The sequence below is a fragment of the Apium graveolens genome, chromosome 3 (genome assembly GCF_009905375.1).
Source record: "Apium graveolens cultivar Ventura chromosome 3, ASM990537v1, whole genome shotgun sequence".
Lineage (NCBI taxonomy): Eukaryota > Viridiplantae > Streptophyta > Magnoliopsida > Apiales > Apiaceae > Apium > Apium graveolens.
In genome coordinates, this window is record NC_133649.1 from 224,028,678 (window position 1) to 224,051,012 (window position 22,335).

At 35.6% G+C, this 22,335-nt stretch overlaps 3 protein-coding genes across 6 annotated transcripts; 1 reads left to right on the top strand and 2 right to left on the bottom strand.

The window, feature by feature from the left end:
• Positions 1–11,550: 11,550 nt before the first annotated feature.
• Positions 11,551–16,360, top strand: LOC141713131 (nuclear transport factor 2-like). 4 transcript variants are annotated; one of them, XM_074516404.1, is made up of 9 exons: positions 11,551–11,772; positions 12,659–12,850; positions 12,942–13,245; positions 13,362–13,609; positions 13,922–14,105; positions 14,318–14,439; positions 14,543–14,608; positions 15,834–15,897; positions 16,004–16,360. In XM_074516404.1, the coding sequence occupies exons 1-9, from the start codon at positions 11,557–11,559 to the stop codon at positions 16,255–16,257; spliced, it is 1,650 nt and encodes a 549-aa protein (XP_074372505.1). In that variant the 5' UTR covers positions 11,551–11,556; the 3' UTR covers positions 16,258–16,360. The 4 variants fall into 4 exon arrangements, with proteins under 4 accessions (XP_074372505.1, XP_074372506.1, XP_074372508.1 ...); XM_074516405.1 differs by having other exon boundaries at positions 13,922–14,084; XM_074516406.1 differs by having other exon boundaries at positions 11,631–11,753.
• Positions 16,361–16,514: 154 nt separating this feature from the next.
• On the bottom strand, positions 16,515–17,338 carry LOC141713132 (uncharacterized). Its single transcript, XM_074516408.1, has 2 exons — positions 17,056–17,338; positions 16,515–16,939 (listed from the first exon to the last, which is right to left on the bottom strand). Exons 1-2 carry the CDS (start codon positions 17,128–17,130, stop codon positions 16,559–16,561), a joined length of 456 nt encoding a protein of 151 aa, XP_074372509.1. The 5' UTR covers positions 17,131–17,338; the 3' UTR covers positions 16,515–16,558.
• Positions 17,339–20,555: 3,217 nt separating this feature from the next.
• On the bottom strand, positions 20,556–20,987 carry LOC141714844 (uncharacterized). Its single transcript, XM_074518340.1, has one exon. The coding sequence runs from the start codon at positions 20,985–20,987 to the stop codon at positions 20,556–20,558; it is 432 nt and encodes a 143-aa protein (XP_074374441.1).
• Between the last annotated feature and the right edge of the window lie 1,348 nt (positions 20,988–22,335).

A 22,335-nucleotide genomic window follows, 5' to 3' on the forward strand; every position in this document is an offset into this window, starting at 1 on the left:
ATATAAGTCTAAGTTCTGATATTACATTCTGATCCTTTACTTGACTTATTTGTGGATAAAATCTAAAAACAGTCTCATTTTAAATCAGAACACGTTTGGGTAGAATATTAACAGTCAATATCATTAGGGATAGTGGTTCACGTACACGTACAGTAATTTTTACTTGTTACTTGTGCGCATTAACCCTGACTTACACTTCCAATGACTGTTTTTCATCTTCCCAGTCTCAGGAGACGAGGTAGAATTAATTCTACCTGTCAGCATTAAATTTCCTCGCGTCTCCTGGTATTCTTTTGACTATATAAACAACCACTTCACATCAACCTTCACATCAACTCTTTTATCACAAACTCATCTTCATACTCTTAATATCAAAAACACCATAGTCAATTACAATATTTTTCTGAACTATGAAACATTCAACATGGAGTTGAGATGTGAAGCCTGGCAACAGGAATGGCATATCACTGCCATTCCTGATGAGATATGGGACTCAGTTCCCCAGGAGGTACTCACCCACCTCCTGTTCTTCTACATGGATTACCATCGCCATCTGGAGCGATTGGAGGAGGAAAGGCTGGAAGCTCTCCGCCAGCAAGAGCGAATCATCCGACTCGCTATTCTGTTTGTCGAGAGTAGGAAGAAGAAATGATTTATTTTCTTCTTCCTGTTTTTCTTCATCGTCAGCCTTGCCCTACTTCTTGAGCTAGGACTAAGGCTGTTGATGTTAGGTTTAGAAGCTTAGGACAATCTTGTAAAAGTTCTAATGTAATTTAAATTTCATGAATGTATTCTCTTAATATATTAATGAAATTTCTTTTTTTGCAAGTTCTTGTCTCTGAGATGTTCTGAAATGCATTGATAAATCCTGATAAATATTCATATTCTGATGACCATTACAATTTAAATTTAAATTAAGTTCTGATTTTATATTATCAGTACTTGTTCCCTTGATTTATTTTGGTCATTCTCACTCGAATTTTTTTCAGAATATTGGTGTTGCAGTGAAAAATAATTGAATAAGTGGAAACAATTTCAATTTTGAATTAAAACTGATTTACCTTAATTAATGGAATTACTGGGTAAGTGGAACGGTTTTTTCTTGAAAAACTGCAAGTGTGTAAGTAATGATTACTGTTTTCCCGTGCCCATTAACTATTCATTATTACTGCATGTCTGACAGGTGTCCAACGGTTACATTTTTTTTAAAAGTATAAGTAAGACAGAGAGAGGATTTTCTAATCTTTTATTCACTTTTACACTTTATCTCTCTATTTTCTTTTACTCTCTTTCTACTCCTGACGTTGGTTTTTCATTTAGACATTTTATCAAACACCTAACAGGCACTCTTAAATCTCGATTTTTCTCATGGCACCTAAGGATTTGATCATTGATGGAGGTAAATTTGTTCCAAACAACTATGTTGCAATTCTCGATCATGCTGAAGCTCCATCTGAGTTGCATTTTGTGCAAGATCTTCTTGCACACAGTGAAATCGGGTATGCATTGACCCAACCTTCAGTCTTTTCCGGCCAACAAGTTCTGACGTTTTGGCAGACTGGGCACTTTGATAATGGTGGTACACATGGTACTCCCAGTATTGTTTTCAAAGTGGATGATTCTACACATGTGGTAACTCCTGGTACAATTCGAAAGGCTCTACATTTACCAGAAGGATGTACTTTTTCAACCCCGGAGGAATCAGCTCTTAAAGAATTAATGGCTAGTTTGGGATATGAGCAGAGTTTGGCAAAGCTTGGGCAGTTGAAACGGGCTCATATCAGAAAGGAATGGAGTTTCTTCTTCGACTGCATCACTAAAGCTTTTGGAAATAAGTGTTCCAACTTTGATGCAATCCCTATAATGAGTCAGCACATCGGGTATGCACTCATTAACCAAACTCATTTCGATTTTGCAAATGCTGTGATAGGTTTTATTGGGGATAGGATGACAGAAGATAGGAATGTTGTTTACTTTGCTAGTTTTTGTTAGCTTATATATAATTTTTGTTGTGCTGATGAACCCCAACCTACCACTGACTTAACTGCACCTTTCAAAATTGTAAAACGAGCCTTTAATGATTTGGTAAATGTTGATCTTAAGAAAACAGTGGTTAGACCTTTACAGATTCCTCAGTCTGTAAAACAGATCTTGGTAGATGCTGATCCTGACACCTATAGATCTGTTTATCCTGATATTCAACCTACCACCACATCTCAAACACCACAGCAACCAACAGACCATACCACTCATACTACTCAACCATCCCTCAGAACATATCTCAAATCATATCTCTCCACTTCACAGACAGCTCAACCCTCATCCTCAGCACCTACTGTGAAGCCTTCATCTTCCAAGCCTAAGAGGACAAGGACTGTTCCTCAAACACCTCAGAAGAGAAGCAGGATTGTTTTGAGAGATGAATCTGACAGTGAGGAACAGGTTTCTACATCAGAACCTGTTGTCAAAGAAGCTGAGAAAGTTCCTTCTCAGAAGGATTCTGCAATTGGGCGATCTAGGCTTCTCAAAAGGCTTAGACGAATGACTGTTGATGAAACTCCCAAGGAATCCATATCTTCAAAGAGATACAAGAAACAGAGGGCAAAAAGGCCAGTTTCAGATGATGAGGAAGCAGCAGCTAAGGAAGGAGATCAGGAATCTCTGATCTCACAAGAACCAGAATCTGCTAAAGCCACTGCTTCTCCATTAACTCCAACTAAGGAAGCTGCTACTGAAACGGCCAATACACCATCTGTGTCTCCTGTTCAAAAGTCTGTATCTCCTGTTGTTCCAGGCACAAGTGCTGAAATTGATATCCAGACCTTGGTTGTGCCTGAAGTACTTTACTTAGAAGCTCCAACAGCAACTAATCCATCAACAACACCTGTTAATGATGCTGCTCAAACTCCAGAATTATCTACTACACCTTCTCTGCATCTAGATGCTGATGATCAAAATATAGGTGAGTATTAGGATATGGTTGTTGATCAGAACTTGGATCCAGATCAGCACTTAGAAGATGATGCTGAAGCCTCAATTGCTTCGCATACTATTGTTTTGTCAGAAGATGTTGATTCTGTAAGTTCTGATGCTGCAAATGCTGGAGATACTGGTGATGCTGCTCTACAAGAAGATACTGATGAAGCAGGTCCTTCAGGACATGCCCCTCAATAAACAGTTCTTAAATATGAACTTGTTAAGAAGTTTGTTACCAGAGAAGCACTAGTGCCTTGGAGTGAAACTCCTGTTGGTCAGGAGTGGACTAAGGAATGGAACTCAATTACTTGTGTTCCATTTGCAAAGAATCTGGCTGAGCACTTGATAAAAGCTGATGAGATGTTAAATACTGATGATTTCAAAACACGGCTTAGAGTCACTGCATTGAGTACTAAACATCTACAAGGTCTCCATTCAACTACTCATGCAGAGCTACACAAGATTCAGGAAGAATTCATCAAACAGGAACAAATTCAGAAAATTGACAAGAAAAAATTCTTCCAACCTACCTTTGACCGAGTTGCTTATATTGAGAAGACTCAAGAGAAACAACAAGCTCAGATTGATGATATTCTGAAAAATCAAGCTTCTCAGCAATCTCAACTTAGTGAAATCCAAGCCTCAGTGGAATTGCTTGTCTCTCTTCTATTACCTGCTGATGCCAAAAAGGGGGAGAAAGTAATTAAGTCCAAATGCAAAACTGATAAGACACTGAAAGGGAAGGATGATGAAAAGTATGACCAAGGAAACTCTGGAATGGGTAGAGGTCATAGTCAAGGTAGAGGTTTCTCATCAAGAAAAGCTGAAATCACAAGTCACAGGACAAGTTCTGATGCTGGAAAAAGAATTAGTTCTGCTACTGGTAAAAGGATAAGTTCTGATGAACTTTTAGATCTTGATGAAGAAATGTCAAGACAGTTATTTCTTCAGGTTAAACCAGGAATGGACTTGGAGAGTTTAATGGAAGAAGAAGCCAGACTTAAATCAGAAAAAGTCACATCTAAATCTGAAGCTTCTGGTAAAAAAGACACTTCCAAAACTCAAAGGTATTGTGATAAAAGAAAGGACAAATACTGAAGCAATATTGGCTAAATCACAACCGCAGATAGATCCAGGATCCAAGGGTAAAGAAAACGTTGGTGAACCTATCAAGGTTTATGTGCCTCCTGAGAATGAAGAAATCACTGATGAAAAGGATGATCTTGCTCTGACTTCAAGAAAAGTTTCTAAGACAACCTCTGACATAGCTCAAGTTGTTCAGAGTCAAGAGACAGTAAGTTCTGATATTTCGAAGAAGCAAGTAACCTCTAACATAACTCAAGTTAACTTGATATCAGAAGATAAATCAAAGACACTCCTACCAGGATTCACTAAAGCAAAACAGACTCAACCTTTGAAGACTGCTGCAAGTGGTTTTGAAGCAAGAGTAGTTACTGGAAAGGAAGAAAGAGATAAAACTGGATTGGGAAGTGCTGATGAAAGAAGAATACAGAAAGCTACCAATGATCCAACTTTCTTGAGTGAACCAGGTATTAGAGCAACTCCTGAGAGATTGAATCAACTGGAATCTGTACAAATGGTTTACCATACCTACTTGAAAGAACACATCTTGTTGTACTTCATGAAAGATGGTAGGGTTTATCATATAAGGTAAAATGCCATTCCATTGAAGTATTTTGAAGAATTGGAGCATGTACTATTCTTACTTCAAGTGAATGACAGATTGACAGGAAGTGCTGCAAACTATTTGAAGGATCAGATTCAGACAGAAAAGGCTTTATTCTGTTAAGTCTGACAGCACATATGTTCCAAAGTACAGAGATCACAAGGGTGATATAGTTGAAATGAAGCCCAACACTGCTAAGATTATAACTACTTTTCTGGGTTACAGGGCTGTAGAATTCAATCTTGAGTCTGATAAGGCATATTTGATCAGACTGGATCAGGATATAAGAAAAGCTACGATTAATGATCTCAGGGCTGTAATCTTTCAAATTGGTGAAGATACTGCACAGTTTAAAGATGCTAAAAGGAGGATGATTGATGAACTCAGATATGCTGAGAGATGCTTGTTAAAGAACTATCTCTAAACAACTCCTGACATCAGAGAGATCAGAAGATGAAGCCAAGTCAAGATCTATAACTGCTTAAATTTTGATATTTGTACAGACTGAAGTTGTTATCAGAAGTTAAATATTGGTAAAGCTTTAAGGACTGTAAGTTGTAGTTATCTAGTCTAATTCTCATGCATTTGTACTTAATATTTTTGACATCATCAAATATCTGTTAAACTTGTATATTATGCTAATTTACAAGTTGGGGGAGATTGTTAGATATATTTGATAATGTCATGGCTAATATGATTTATGTTTAGTTTTCAGATCTTACTTAAACAGGATAAATCAGTACTTACTGGAAGTCAGGACTTAAGGATATCAGTACTTATATTATCAGAAGATAATCATCAGAAGATGGATATCAGAACTTAAGTACTGAAGGACGTTCAGATAAGGACAACAGTTGATTAAAGGAAAGAAGATCGAGACAAACATAAGAAGAGATATGCATGAAGAAGGAATTCTATGAAGAATAGAATACTTGAAAGAAAAGATATCTGATTGATATATTTTAGGAAGCAGAATTATATTCCATATCAATTAGCGATTATCTTGTAACTGTGTAGTATATAAACACAGACATAGGGTTTACACTATAAGTGTTATCATATTTGAGAAAATTATTCATTGTAACCCTAGCAGCTCTCGTGATATGTGTTCATCACTGAGAGGTAACAGTTCCATACTGTAACAGAGTTTATTGTTTCAATAAAGTTTGTTTTCTGTTACTTGAGTTATTAAAGTTCGATTTGATTATACTTTACACTGTATTCACCCCCTCTATAGTGTGTGTGTGTGACCTAACAACTTGCTTTATTGAGAAGACAAGGTCACAGATTCTGCATTTGTTGTGTTGAAGTCAGCTAGATACACATTCCATTTTATCACTCCAGTGAGAACCACTTTGTTGCTCTTCTTGTCAGTCACAACACAGGCTTCTGCATTAAAAGTAACTGAGTTGCCCCTATCACAAAGCTGGCTGATACTCAACAGATTGTGCTTGAGACCATCCACTAGGGCAACTTCCTCAATGATGACATTATCCTTTGAAATCAAGCCATATCTCACAGTATAACCCTTGTCGTCATCTCCAAAAGTAATACTCGGGACAGCTCTTCCAGTCATATGCCTTAAGCAACCATTATCCAGATACCAAAGATTCTTTCTGTTTCCCTGTACACATCAAAATCAAATCAAGTTGATTTTGGTACCCAAGTTTCCTTGGGTCCTGCCTTGTTAGCCTTTTTATTTAGTTTCTTAGGTTTAACCTCATATGACTTGGGTATTTCAGGTCCATCCTTTGTCATTTGAGTTGGACCTTTGAAACCATTCACTGAAGCAGAATTGTCATGCACATTTTGATTAACATGAAAAGGCATGTTATGTGCAAACATGTTATTCCAATAAGGCATGCTAAATAACATTTGAGGCATACTAAATGCATCATAATAAGAATTAGGTACAAATGACATATTAGCAAATTGTGCATTCAGATTCTGTGCAGGCAAAATATTAACAGGCATTGCAGACATGTTAGGAATTGAAAGTGGTGCAGACATAGGAGTAGGCATAGCAAGATTCCAATTAACAGACAAATGATTAACACTACCACACTTAACACAGTTTTTTCTTGGTGCATATTTATCAGGTGTGTAGTTGTTATGTTTGTTAATTCCTACTTTCCCATTTCTATTATTTTAACTTTTTGACTCTGCTTTCACTTCAATTTTCTCTAATATGTCATTGAATTGTTTGATAGACAGTTGACCTACATTGACTCTTTTGTTCTGTTTCACTTGACTTATTTCTCCTGGAACAAAATTCTTAGAAACTGATCCATATTTTTCATTCAACTTAGCTAGCTTAGCTTTGCTAACTGGCTTGCTTACACTCAACGGATGTGGCTCATTGTCTTTTGACGGATAATCCTTTTGATTATTCGACGGATAATTTTCATCCTCCGCCGAATCCACATCTGTTGAAAGTCCTTCAACCAGATTGGAATCAAACTTCTACTTGTTCTTTTTCCAGGCTACATCACAAAAAGATTATATACCTTGAACTTTAAAAATTTGAGCATGAACATCTCTAGATGATTTCCATGCCTTAATTACTTTATGTTCTCGTTCAAGTTGCTTTCTTAAAATCTCCTCTTTCTTTAAAGATTCAGTTAGTTCATCCTTAGCAATCTTTCATTCTATTTTCAATTTTTCAAACTCAACAAATTGAGTCTCTAGCACATTGTTTCTTTTACTTAAAAATACATTGTTCTCTTTAATTTTATTGTTTTCTTTAGTAAGAGACTTAAGTGTAACACGCAGGTGATATAATTCAGTACACATGTCATTTATGACATCATTACACTAAGCTTTAGATAAATGAGCTAGGTTGGTAGTGATTACCTGATTGCTTGATGAACTTGTTTCTGTTTCATCTGACTTGGCCATAAGTGCTAGATTGGCATAGCTTGTATCTTCATCCTCTTCCAATCCATCTGCAGCCCGGTCATTTTCTTGTGTAATGAAAGCCCTTTCCTTTTGCTTGAGCAACTCAAAGTATTTCCGCTTATAATCAACAGCCTCAAACTTCTTTTTACCAGAATCAGGCTTTCTACACTCACTAGCAAAATGACCTTCCAAGCCACACTTGAAACATTTGAATTTAGACTTATCAACCATGTTTCTATTTAACTTGGATGCTCCAAAATTCTTCTTGAATTTGAGCTTGGCAAATCTCTTGGATAGAAAAGCAAGATGCTCATCTATGTCATCCATGTCATCTTGACTAAGATGGTTTTCATGTTCAGCTACTAGCCCTTTTCCCTTGCCTTCACAAACTCTAGGGTTTGGTACAGAATCAACAGCTTCAACATTTATCTCCTTCTCCTTTTCTTGCTCAGCAACCAATGTAATGGATCCTCCTTTCTTTCTTCCTTTCTTCATCTTCTCACCTTGCTCTATTTCAAGCTCATAGGTTTTTAGGATACCATACAGTCTATCCAAGGTGAACTCCTTGTAATCTTGAGAATTTCTCAATGAGACTGTCATAGGCTTTCATTCCTTTGGCAGATATCTAAGGAATTTAAGGTTTGAGTCCTTTGTTTGATACACCCTTCCATGCAGTTTTAGAGCATTCAGTAGTTTTTGGAATCTATTGAAAATGTCAGTGAGTGACTCACCTTCTTCAATATGGAAATGCTCATATTGCTGAATCAAAAGTTGCATCTTGTTCTCCCTTACTTGCTCAGTTCCATCACATATAACTTGAATTGTATCCCAGAAATCCTTAGCAGTTTTGCAGTTTATGATATTGTCAAACATATCACTGTCAACACCATTAAACAGAATGTTCATGGCCTTTTTATCATTTTAAACTTGTTCTTTGTCTAGATCTGACCATTCTGCTTGTGGTTTTGGGACTGATGCTTCATTTCCTGTAGCAGCTCTCATAGGGACATGTGGACCTTTTTTAATGCAGTCCATATATGCTTCATCTTAAGATAGGAGATGCAGGTGCATCTTCACCTTCCAATGGTGATAGTTGTCTTTGTCCAGAAATGGAATCTTTACTCCAACATCTTTTATATTCATCTTGTTGGTTGTGGTGATTTTTAAACTCTTTGTTCTTCAAGAGCTTGCTCTGATACCAATTGTTATTCCCAAATAATGCAACAAGAATTACAAAAGAGGGGGTTGAATGTAATTCTGTTTTCTTTTCTGATTTTAAAACTGTTCTTACTTAATAATATAACTGTACAGATTTTTCTATGCTGCGGAATGATAAAGATATGAAAATCAAACACAAAGAAATAAAACACAAGACTTTAAAACTTTCTGGTGGATTTGAACAATTCCACCAGAGATATATATATTAAGATGAGAACTCTGTGATGTTTGAATAGCACACAGCTGCTTACAAGTAAACTTGCATAATTACAAAGAGATGTTTAATAGATACAACCTTTTCTATCTCTCTGAAAATAATGCTTAATAACTTAGTTTTTTTGTTCTACTTGCTACACTTGGTTTATATACTACCAAGTTACATGATAAAAAGACAAACAAGTAAAAATAAAAGTTGTTTCTAGTCTAATTTCATGCTACTTCATTACACTATCCACCATCTTTGAATATCTTCATAATTGCATGGTAATGGTAATGCTTCTTTGTTCTCTAAATCCTGCAATTAGGCTTCCACGTTCCATTTGCAAACACCTGATGCATGTGACTGTGTTGTCACTGTCAACTGCTCTTTTGAATATGATCATCCATCGGGACTATGTTGGTCATCCGTTGGAATCCTTGTTGATTATCTGTCGGGAACCTTTGTAGATCATCCGTCGGGAGCCTTTCTGCCACTTGACTTTATTTCACTTATACAGAATTACAAGACATCTTATATTTACAATTAGCCAACATATTCTGCATATCAATCTAGTAGTCAACGTGACTTAAAGAATCCTATAGCATCTACTCAACTAATACATTGTTGTTTGCAGCTACAAGACTTATTATTACATAAGCTACACTCTCGATGGATGTTCAGTGGTCATATATCGGGACTATAAAGTTCATCCGTCGGGACTATTGTAGAACATTTGTCGAGAGCTACAAAAACACTAAGTTAAATCTACTAAGGTATTTTTTTCAACTTATCATCAAGTTCACAACATATTCCTAACATATATGATGACAACATAGTTCATTAGACAATTAATCTCAACCGGAATTATCACTATTGACTATATACCATCAAAGGATAATATTGTGGATCCGCTAATCAAAGGGTTATCAAGAGAAGTGGCTGAAAAATGATCAAGGGGCATGGGTCTTAAGCCTATTGCTTAATGGCGTCATGATGGACACCCACCCATTGCTGACTGGGGATCTCAAGAACTTGGTTCAATGGGCCAACTAAATCATGATGACCAAATCAATGTGGGGGTAACCCCTGACTTGTTCATATGATAAGGAAACAGTGAAACCTATATGGTACGTGGTTAGGTTGTTGAGCTTTTAATGATCTTTGGTGAATACGTGGAATTCAGAATTTAAAGCATGGAATTCAGTTGAGTAAACGCGGGTTACTCTATACTATAAAGATCACCTATGTGGGAGAGGAGTGGGGCTGCTTCAAAGGAAAATTGCGAGGCACAATTTTGTAGAAACTCATGTAGAACCAGGATGATGTTCCATGGCCAAAATGGACATACTCATAAGAGTTGAACGAGTCATAAAAGATATAGTGAGAAGTATATCATCGTTTACACAAATTTTCGAACAATTCAAGGACAAATACGTCCATTGTCTACCAGTAAAGTAGATATGCTTATTCGAGTGAAAGTTCAGGAAACATTCTTTACCTAACATATGTTATATTTAATCAAATAAACTATCACCAAGTCCAACTCCATGTCTATCTGTCTGATGTGTGCTACGGAAACATCAATATCATCCATGTGGGGCATTGTTAGAAAATATGGGTAGTCATTTTGAGTCATACTTGAGTGAGGGATTATTGCGTGTGCGCAACAAGTGACGCTTGGAATGCGTGCTCCTCCGGGATAGCTTTCCGAGACAGTTTGAATCACTCAAAATGACTAAGAGATGAATGAGATATGATTATCTAAAGATCATCCCTTAAGAGTGAAAAATGCAAGTGTGCAATTTACATCTCACATTGAAATGGAAATCGGGCTTCCATTACTTTTTATAGCACAACAATTTAGTAGTGTATAAATGTGTTAATAAGCTTGCAAAGGGCGCATGTGCGACTTGCGGACACGAATGTAGCAGAAAATTGGGTCGTTCAATCGCGTTAGTTTTACTAATTCTTATTTCCACCAGGCTTGGCCTTTAAATAATTAATTCATTTTTTATATTATAATTATAATTGATTTGACATAATATTAGTTCGAGTCGATTACATATTAATATTAGCGGAATCAATAAATTAACGTGTTTAATTAATTAATGGAGTAGCGCATAAGTTTTGTTATCCCAGTATATTCATCACTAAGTTGTAGGGTTTTATTCATTCGAAATCTTGACCATTCTCTATTCTCTGTGTATTCGTCGGTGATAGTTTATTACTCGTCTCAAACTCACTGAAAGTGACGCTCTGCTTTAGAATGTCACTGCAACTCGTTTAATTACGCGAAGCGATTTGCTCACACATACGGTGAGGGCTAATACGCTTTAAGGAGACGGTCACGCACTGGACTCGGGTTTTTTTCATTCTTGTCTCCTCGTTACTTAATTTTGTTTTCGTTATTTGTTTTATTCACACACGAACACGATACTTTTCTTTGCTTGATTTTGCAGATTGTGCAACAAATGAGACTCTAAATATAAAAAAAAAGAGTAAAATATCGTATAATTTTTGAAATGCGCTGCAAAACGCGACTTTTTAAAATAATATCGGTCCAAGCCATGATCGGAAAATGTCACACACACTCTTTGGCTGCCAGCCATCCCATTTCTTCCCCGTACATTTACATATTGAATTATTATTATTTTCGTTGCTAAATATAGTAGTGCACGCTATTATTCTACACTATTATTCATTTTGCAAACTTTTTAAGAAAAATCTGTGCTCCGTCGTTTCATCTCCCCACAACACAAACACTCCCCAAGAAAGGTACCTCCATTTCTTCATGGTACATATTTTTTTACATATATGCATGCTTCTACCACTCTTGTATTATTTTATTTACATGCATTTTCTTGGTTCCCATTTTTTCTTTATATTTTATGGTAAAAAATCAATTTTTTTGTTGATCTAGTGATTATGTGTAATTATTTGTGTATGATTTTACCTTCTTAGGGTTTTAATGAGTGTTTCTTGAAATGGGTCAGCTTTATTTTGAGATATTTGAGTGTGATTAAGTGGGGTTACCATAAATATCTTGTGGGGTTTTGTAAAAATTGAGTTCAGTTAAACCCTAGTTTTGAAATGGGTGATTTTTGGGTTTTTAGTTGTGCTACTTGTTTAGTGGTCTAATTATGTGGGTATTTTTTAGGTGGGCTAGTGATTTTTACTTGAAGTCTGTAGAGGTGTTTTTGTTCGAATGCGAATTAATTTAATGTACAAACTAGAAACTTGTGATTATTATTTTTTAGGGCGGTGATTTGTAATATTGTGACAGTGTTTTGCAGTATTTTGATGGTGATTTGTATTTTTGTAACGGGTGTTTAGATGGTTTGTAGAGTTTTTGGGCTAAAATGGTTCATAGGGGAACTTGAATTGAATTTATTTGTACGAAGACGGAGAGATGGATTGTTTATGTTTTTTTGTTTTTGATTGAATAAACCAACACGGTCCAAGGCAAAATGTTTTTTTTTCTAATTTTGAATATTGAGAACAGGGTATAGTGTTTTGAGTTGTTGGTGACTGCAACTGTTTATAATGTTGTTGATTCTTATAGTTTTTTATGGGTTGGAGATTTTATGACAAATGACTTGTATATTTTGCTTTTTCTAATATATGATTGAATTACTGATGGTTCGTTGTGCTCTATGCTGATGTGGGTTTTTTTCATGCAGATGACGGTCCCAGAAGCAAATCATCCTGCTGCTGTGTCTCTTGGTGCTCAATATGTTGGAAAGGCTTTTGTGGACCAGTATTACTATGTTCTTAGCATCTCCCCAGAGTCGGTCTATAAATTTTATAATGAATCAAGTGTTTTAGGCCGACCTAATACGGATGGGACTATGACATCAGTGACTACCTTGAAAGTAGGTGCATTGTTAGTATATTCACTTTCTAATTGTTTTGGATTTGTTAGTTTATATATAATAGCTTATGCTATTGGTTACTTTGGATCAGGATATTGATGAGAAAATGCAGTCAGTGGATTGTAAAAACTTTAAGCCAGAAATTGAAACAGTAGATGCTCAAGATTCTTATCAAGAAGGGGTAATTGTTGTAGTAACTGGTTCTGTGGTTGGGGCTGACAATGTAAAAAGAAGATTCTGCCAAACCTTCTTTTTAGCTCCACAAGAGAAGGGCTACTTTGTGCTGAATGATATTTTAAGGTATGTTGAGGAAAGAGTGCAGTTGGAGGTGAACTCTAAACCTGTTGATAGTAATGGTGACAGTGTTCCATCGGCAACTTTGACATCTGATTCAGGTTTTTTATCTGTGTTCATTTCAATGTCATAGCTTTTAAAGCATGTCGTCACATATTTGTTTTGGTAGAAACTAATATCCATCCTTCATCATTTGGCTTTGTTTTCTTTGTTCTAGACGACGCTCATGTATTGCCTAGTTATGCTTATGATCCTTCAAATACTTTTGAGACTGAAAATGCTGAAGTTTGCGAAGCTCGGGAAAATGGAGAAAATTGTAGTCCTGTAGATAATGAGAAACATTCAGATGTTGTACCTGAGATTGTTAATGAACAACAAACTGATTCTAGTCAGAATGGTACAATGGCAGCCATCAGCTCAGATTCCTCTGTAGTTCAGCAAGAGAATAGGTCTTATGCTTCAATTGTGAGTCCATGCATGATATATATTAATTTTGGGAATTGATGAATAAGCTCTCTCTTTACTGTTCAATCTCCCATTCTTGATTTTTGACATGTAAATTACATAATTACATACAACCTTAATGTAATTTCTTCATCCAAAATATGAGAAATTATGTAATACTTTTCATGTAAAAATTAAGAACTGGGGCTTTGATAGTAGATTGTGGAGCTTATTTATCAACTTCCTTAATTTATTATTATGTTTTTAGTTTTTACCGTACGTTTTTATTCTTTTCTCTCTTTTACATCATCTATATGTTTGAGTTTATTGTAGCTGAAGGTAACAAAGGCTGCTGCATATCCAGCTAGTGATTTGAGGTGGGCTCCTACTAAAGCTAGTCCAAATAGACGTGGTTCTCCGAAGCTTTCTTCTGAACCAGCTGCATCATTTCCAACTATTGACAATGGTCTTGAAGGTAGCAATCGCGGTCTTGAAGGTAGCAATCCTCAGGAAGATGGTAATGACATTTAGATTGTTACTCAATAAAAAAAAATTGTTTATGAATCTCTGTTTGGACTTTTGTGTGTACCACATTTTAAATTATATTCTTAAAGAAAAAGGCCAAGGATAAGCATATGACTGACTTATTGTTTGATGTGTATTACAAACAACAATTTTAATATTTTTAGCGAATATATGTTTCTTTTACATGGATTTCTTTACATGTAGTTGAAGGCCACTCCATTTACATACGAAATTTGCCTTCAAATGTAACTGTTGAGCATGTAATTGAAGAATTTTCAAAGTTTGGCCATATAAAACATGGTGGTGTACAACTCAAAATTCACAGGGTGACTTTCTAACTTTTTGTATATTATAATAATAATTCAGATATTGCTGTAGTGAATTGCTCAATTGTGGTTATCTGTTCTGTCTTCTCTATATCTATTTCAGCAACATGGATACCGCTATGGCTTTGTTGAATTTGAAACAGTGGAATCTATGCAAAATGCAATAAAGGTACAATAAATGGTACTTCTATTTTATTAGATTCTAGACTTTAAATGAAAGTATCTCATACTACATAGTAGTGATGACCTAAACCATACCCTGTTTATATAGTTATTGTGAACACAAGGCCTCAAATATTATGAACATGTGTCTCCGGATATTTTGTTACATAATTATATGATGAGGCCACGGGGTGTGCATGATTTTTAACTCGACGACAACAGCGGAAGTTGTCTATTCACTGACATCTACTTAGTTAGAATTTGTGTTTTCTCTTCTTTAGAAATTATTTTAGGCTGATGCAGTACTATAAACATGGTAAGCTGGATATATTGCATTCTATGGCTACTATGTATTACCATCTACTTTCCTATTACAACTGCGTCTGCCTTCTTCCTGTCACAACTAAACCACTTCAATGCTAAACCTTTCTTTCTGATATCAGTACCACCACAAGGTTTAAGGGCCCATCACCATTATTGGCCAGATGTCACAACAATACTAGAGTGAAGGGGCAAGTTAACAAGTTAAATCGTGCCAAAAGTGAACAAGGGGAAGAACTTTTTTTTATGTTTTTTTTGCTAAACAGGGGAAGAAATATTTAATGTTTCTATTTCCATTAATAAACCTTATTTGTATCACATGTAGATTAATTTAAATTTAAGGGAGGTTGGCAGTGACAAGTGGTTCGCCTGAATTGAAGTACAAATCTCTTTATATGGAAAATGTGTTAAAAGGGCCATAGAGAAAGGACTGTCAAAAGACAGTACTTCAATGTTTTTCTCTTTGATTCAGTGTAATTTTGCAGATTGCAGGCCAAGTTTCCAGTTCTTTATTTTTTTTATAATAATTATCTACGTTTACTTTCATTTTATGTATGTACTGGATCATTTACCTTCTATATACTGGACGTCGGGAATTCTCATTTGTTTATAATGGTAATTGGAAGCCTTCTTCTTCATCAGAATTCACTTTGTCTTCAATGTTCTAATACAAATTTTCCAGTTGAAATTAAATTAATAACAAGATTGTTTACCTAAGCATCTAGATTTCTCTTATTTTGTAATTTACAGTTCAATCTTTTAGTAGCTGCTTGACTAACACGGATTGCAGCCTATTTAAATTGCATTCGCTGCATGTTCTACATTCCCAATTTCGGCTAGCACATTTTGTGTGAATCATTTCTGCACATTTTACCCTATTGTTGATAATGTTTTCTCTATTTAACATTTAGGAATCACCGATTGTACTTGGCAGACGTCACGTTGTGGTGGAGGAAAAGCTATCCACTATCAAAGGCTAGTATAATTTTCATGTTATCCTTTTTAAGAAATAAAGTTTATTATCGTAATATGTTTATCTTTTTATATAATCATTTAACATTTTTGAGATGTTTCTTCACAGTTGGGAGCAGTGGAAATACTGATAGGAATACTTCAGGGAGGGGTGTATACCAGGACGGTTTCCAGAGACATGGAAACATCGAAGACAGGTATGGTGGAAGTGAGTTCAGAAACAATCACAATTTTTCAAGGCGCCCAACTAGTAATGGTGGACGTAACACCGAGTATCGCTATCAACGTGTTGAGCGAGTTGGGGTAGATAAAAGTGGGCTGTTTAATGATTCTGACCTTTCATTAATGAAATATTTGTTCTAGAATTCAGGGTTCTTATTAGTATGTTACGACTGATGTTTCTTAAAATTGTGGTTAAGAGGCAGTCAGCACTAAAATGGCTATTAAATTATGAAATGCATGAATAGCTGTTGCTTCGGTGTTCTGAGATCTGAGTCTTTTGACACGGATATACCTGATCAGACGCTGATATATCAAGGCAACCTTTTCCTGCTAGCATTTTAAAGAATATTATCTGCTGAATGATAATGTTTATTCCACTATATAAACATACACATGTCTGAATGCACAAAATGTAATTAGCAGAACATCTTTATCCTCAAATTCAGTTTGATTTCTGCAAATTAGATACAAAATTTGATGCTGCAAAAGCAGCAGATCCACCGACTACACAGAGCAGGGCGACAGCAACTTGCAACCCTGCTTCCCAGGGATAATCTTCTGGCACTAAGTAAGCACACAGAGGACCTACAAGTAGCAATCCCAGGCTCAGGTTCAAGAGTGCAGACGGGGTTCCGGGATCAGTTGCTGCTGAAAGGACTCCAAGTTCTTCAGCTTTAGAGAGGAGACCAAGTTTCTCTATCGACGAAAGTGATAGTCCAAAGTCCTCTGCCGCCGAAAGTAATCCAGCTTTCTCCGCTTTTGTTAGAAGTTTCAATTGTTGCACTCTTGTCAAAAGCTTGATTGATGATGATGATGTTGTGGCCTTGAGTATAACAAATTCAAAGTATTACCTCTTAGATAATGCAGCACAGAAGACTAAATGATTCTGATTAAAAACACACACACCTAAATGATTCTGATTCATATGGAAATACTGACCTTTTTTGGAGCAACAGTTTTAGCAACTGAAGGAAGGGGTTTCTGGGCAGCCATGGATTGAATTGAAAGAGCCATCTGTGTTTGATAATCAAATGTATCCTCAGTGATATGCAAAGCAGAGAGATAGCAGCTAGCAACTAGTAGTGAAGTGATTAGGATTGCATATTAGTTGGTCGAGCAGTTGTCCACATTTCAGAAGATGAGTGGCTATGATAGCTCTTCTTTTGGCTCTTTCTCTCATCCACCTTTAGAGGACTTGGCCTGTAGAAAGACATGTATGTATGTAGGCTATAGCATGCCCATTCAGTTGAAAAGAAAAAAGGGTATGGCATGCCCATAATCCTTGATGTGATCTTAGGCTCTTTATTTCCTGGTTGAGAATGTTTGTTGATACTTTGAGAACATATGGGCTTATTTTATGCCAAAGTTTTACATATTAATCTTTTATTTCTTTGTAAGTAAAATATTAAAATAAATGAATAATAAGGAGAGAAACTTATGTTATCTTATTCTATTATCTTTAAAGGAGAGTTTTTGTTTATACCGGTTTGGTTACTTGGTGCAGAAAAGAAAAAACCAAACCAAATGTATACTGTATATCCCACAAAACTTGGGGAGGGTATGATGTACGCAGCCTTCCCCAAAAGATTATGTTTCAAAAGACCTTCGGCTTGTGTGTGAACATGCATAAATATAGAATAATAAAAAGATATAATACGCAATACCGAATAGTGACCGTTTGTAGTCACTTTTATCCCACATAAAAACACTTTTGATATTTTCAACCCAATCTTGCTTAAGAACACTCGCAGAATTTCTAATTTGTAAATCAAATAACTCCCTGTTCAAAAAAGACAAGACATTTGATCTACCAAAAAAATGATTAGTGTCAATAATGTATGAAACTCATAATACAATAATAATAGAATTAAGTACCTTAACAGAATGAATAAACTGACACTATATGTGACTAACAATGTATGCTACTAAATCTCAAAATACAAAATCAATCTATCCCATAAGTTAGTCAACCACTCTAATTCGACGCCTCCAACACCTTCTATCTAATACCATATCCCCCGAAGGTTTAAAAAATGCAAATCTAGTGAAAGTAGGTTATCCCAAGTTCTTCTCGGTCATCCTTTCCTTCTCACACCCGGCAACACTAAACCTTCAACTCTCCGCACTGGAGCCGTTATATGCCTCCTCCGAACATGTCCAAACCATCGCAATTTACCTTCCCTTACTTTTTTTTATTATAGATGCAACTCTTAATTTCCTTCTGAAAAAACCCATTGGCAATCTATCTAACAAGGTGCGGCCACAATCCAACGCAACATCCTCATTTCCGCTACCTTTAGGCGTTGTTCTTGGGCCTTTGTTACCGCCTAACATTCCGCCCCATACAACAAAGGTGGTCTAATCGCCATTCGATAAAATCTTTCTTTTAATTTTAAAGGAATCTTTTTTATCACACAGTACTCTTGAAGCAACCCTCCACTTTAACCATCCAGATGGGATATGATGAGTAACATCTGCATCTATCTTACCATCTTTATGAATCATAGATCCCAAATACTTGAAACTTTCTTTCGGAACTAATAAATGCTCTCCAATCCTAACATCAACCCCCTCTTCATCTGGTTCGTTACTAAAATTACACCACATGTATTCAGTTTTTGAATGACTAACACGCAAGCCCGAAGTCTCTAATGTAACTCTCCATTATTCTAACTTCTCATTAATCTCCGACTTTTACTCATTAATGATAACTATGTCATCCGCAAAAATCATACACCACGGTACAACATCCTGGATTCCTCTAGTGAGTACATCTATAATTATTGCGAATAAAAATGGATTTAATGATGATCCTTGATGAAGTCCTATCTTGACCGGAAAATATTGAGTATCACCAACAGGTGTCCTGACACAAGTCATTACATGAGAATACATTTCCTAAATTGCCCTCACATATAGCCAAGACACGCCTTCACTCTCCAAACTTGTCCAAATTACGCTGCGCGGAACACTATTATAAGCTTTTTCCAAATCTATAAACACCATGTGCAGGTCCCTCCTACGTTCCCTATATTTCTCCATTAAACACCTAAGAAAATGAATCGCCTCCATTGTCGACTTTACATGCATGAAACCAAATTGATTTTCTGACACTGTAACCTTGCTTCTAAGCCTAATTTCAATCACTCGCTCCCATAATTTCATAATATGACTTAAAAGTTTAATACCACGAAAATTACTACAATTCTGAGCATCACTCTTATTATTGTAAATTGTAATAACCATGCTAAGCTTCCATTCATGTGGTATCTTACCAGTCCGAAAAATAAGATTGAAGAGTTGAGCCAACCACCGCTCACCCTCCTTACCTAAACACCATCATACCTTTATAGGTATTTTGTCTGGACTAGTGGCTTTACCTTTACCCATCTTCCTTAATGTCAACTCAATTTCTTTACCATTTATAGGTTGTATATTAGAATCGTAATGCGATTGACGAACTGTTTCTCATTCAATCTCCTCTCCACTTATACAAGACGTTAAATAACTGTCTGAAATAGTGATACCGTCTACATTTAATATCATCATCCTTAACTAACACGCGTGCATTTTCATCCTTAATAAATCTGACAAATCCCAAATCTCGTTGTCTCTTTTCTCGAGCATTTGCTATTTTATAAATTCCATTTGCTCCCTCATTTGTAGATAGACCTATATACATTTCTTCATAAGCCTTATCTTTCGCCTCCACCACAGCCCGTTTTGCTAGACGTTTTGCTTCCTTATAAAGAATTTTCTTTGTATCAAATTCCTCTTATTCATTGCAGCATATAAGCTCCCTAAAGCGTGCTTGTTTAACTTTTACTCGCTCTTGCACATCCTCATTCCACCACCAAGCATCTTTTTGATCATGAATTTTCCTCGAGTTGATTTCTAACATATCTTTAGCCACACCCCTAATTAAAGAAGCCAGATGATTCCATATTTGGTTTACATCATCCCCAACAAAGCTTCTTTGTTCCAAATCAATTCGTTCCTTGAAAATCCGTACTCTTTCACCTTTCAGATTTTTTCATAAAATACGCGGTGTCGTCTCCTGAATACCTATTATTCTCTTTCTCCTCATAAAAATATTCATTACCAACAAACGATATTGTGTAGCACACATCTCATCCGGAATCACTTTACAATCTTTATAATTTTTGTTGCGTCTTCTCGTAAGAAAATAATCTATTTGCGTGCTACAACCACCACTCTTAAAAGTAATTAAATGAGCATCCCTCTTTTTGAAACAAGAATTAACTATCACTAATTCATGAGTTAATGCAAATTCTAAAAGAGTACACCCACATTCATTCCTTATACCATATCCAAAACCCCTATGAGTACCAATATATCCATCATAATGCTCACCAATATGGCCATTAAAATCACCCCCGATATATAAAATTTGATCACTAGGTATTGTACTAACTCAATCATCTAAACAATCTCAGAAGAATTTTTTTCTCCTTATCTCCCAAACCAGCATGTGGAGCGTAGGCACCAACAATATTAACAACCACAACATCCACAACTAGTTTAATCATCATCACCCTATCATTAAATCGAATCACCACCACTATATTATTCCTCAATTGTGTACGTAACATAATACCAACACCATTCATATTGGTTACAACACCTGAATGCCATAGTTTAAATTTATTGGATTCCTTTGTCTTAGCACTCTTCCACATAATCTCTTGCACACAAATTGCATCAACATGTCTTTTCTTTAAGCCATCTACAAGTTCCAAAAACTTCCCAGTAAGAGTGCCTACATTCAAAGAACCTACCCTGAAGATAGAATCAACAACCTCCCTATTACTCCCTCTACTCTCCAAAACACCACGACTACAAGTTGCCATCAATGAAATTACACCACTTACAAGAACAAAAAAATACTAAATAAACACAATAAATGACTCATAAAATTAAGAACAATGAATAAATTATAAGATACAATATCGAAAGTGACTGTCGCAAGTCACTCATTTTTCTTCAGAGATCCACCCAGACAAGATGTATATGATGTATATATCTTCTTAAAAAAGTACCCAATAGCAATGGAACACCCACAACACCGACCCTTATATCTCAAAAAAATGTAATGGTGTGGTGTCTCAAACACTACACAAACCCACGTATGCCTCCATGATTACCCAATAATTATATTATACAAATGAAGTGCCAAAAAAGGTGGACAATCTGAAAATGTTGAACATAAAATATTGGAAATCATTCAATAAATGAAGATGGTAACGGCCGCTTGATCACTCCAAACTCTTTTTCCAGTATTCTTCAAATGTGTGACCTGAACATCGAAAGAAATATACAAATTGTCTTACGATTACTGAAACTTTTATATTGGTGAAAACGGGCTTCCAAAGAACAATGATTAGGCAACCATCAAAACTGGCTTTTGTCTACTTCTAAATCAGGCGTCCAAAGAAGACAATTAAAATACCACTTTTTTCCACTTTATTTGGGGGAAGAAGAAAAGGCCAATAGATAAAAATATTTTATTAAGATAAGCAAAAATCCAAAATCTTTATTAGTGGCATTTCAAAAAAAATCTATATCTATATTAATATACTATAATAACCGGAAGGGGGTATAATTTAGTATGCTTTTTTTATTAGTTTGGTTATTCTCATTTATGACCGTTACTATACAATAATAATCGGAATGGAGTATAATTTGTTATGCTTTTTTGGTTAGTTTCGTTATCCCCATTTATGACCGCCGGATCTTTTTAATAAGTGATCAAGACCGTTAGATTCAAATACCAAAAAAATATACACAACTCAAGCCCCCAAGTTCAAACCCCGCCAACAACAAATATTTATATTATTATTTATATACTATTAAAACTTCCAGGTTCGAACCCCGCCAACAACAAATATTTATATTATTATTTATACACTACTCAAGATTTAGGTTCGAATCCACTCAACAACAAATATTTATATTATTATTTATAAATATTGTAATAAGGCAATGATCTAAAAATAAATTTAATATAATTTAAAATAATATGAAAATATTAATAAAGACATGTGTCTCATAAGGGTTGTAAAGCTAGTAAAAATAAAAGTGCGACTTTTACCTATAGCGAAGTACTTGTCCCGTTCCTGACAAAAAAAAAGAGTAGTACTTAACTTTTTAAAAAATAAAAAAGAAAATAGTAATTTTATGTATTAAACAATTTAGACG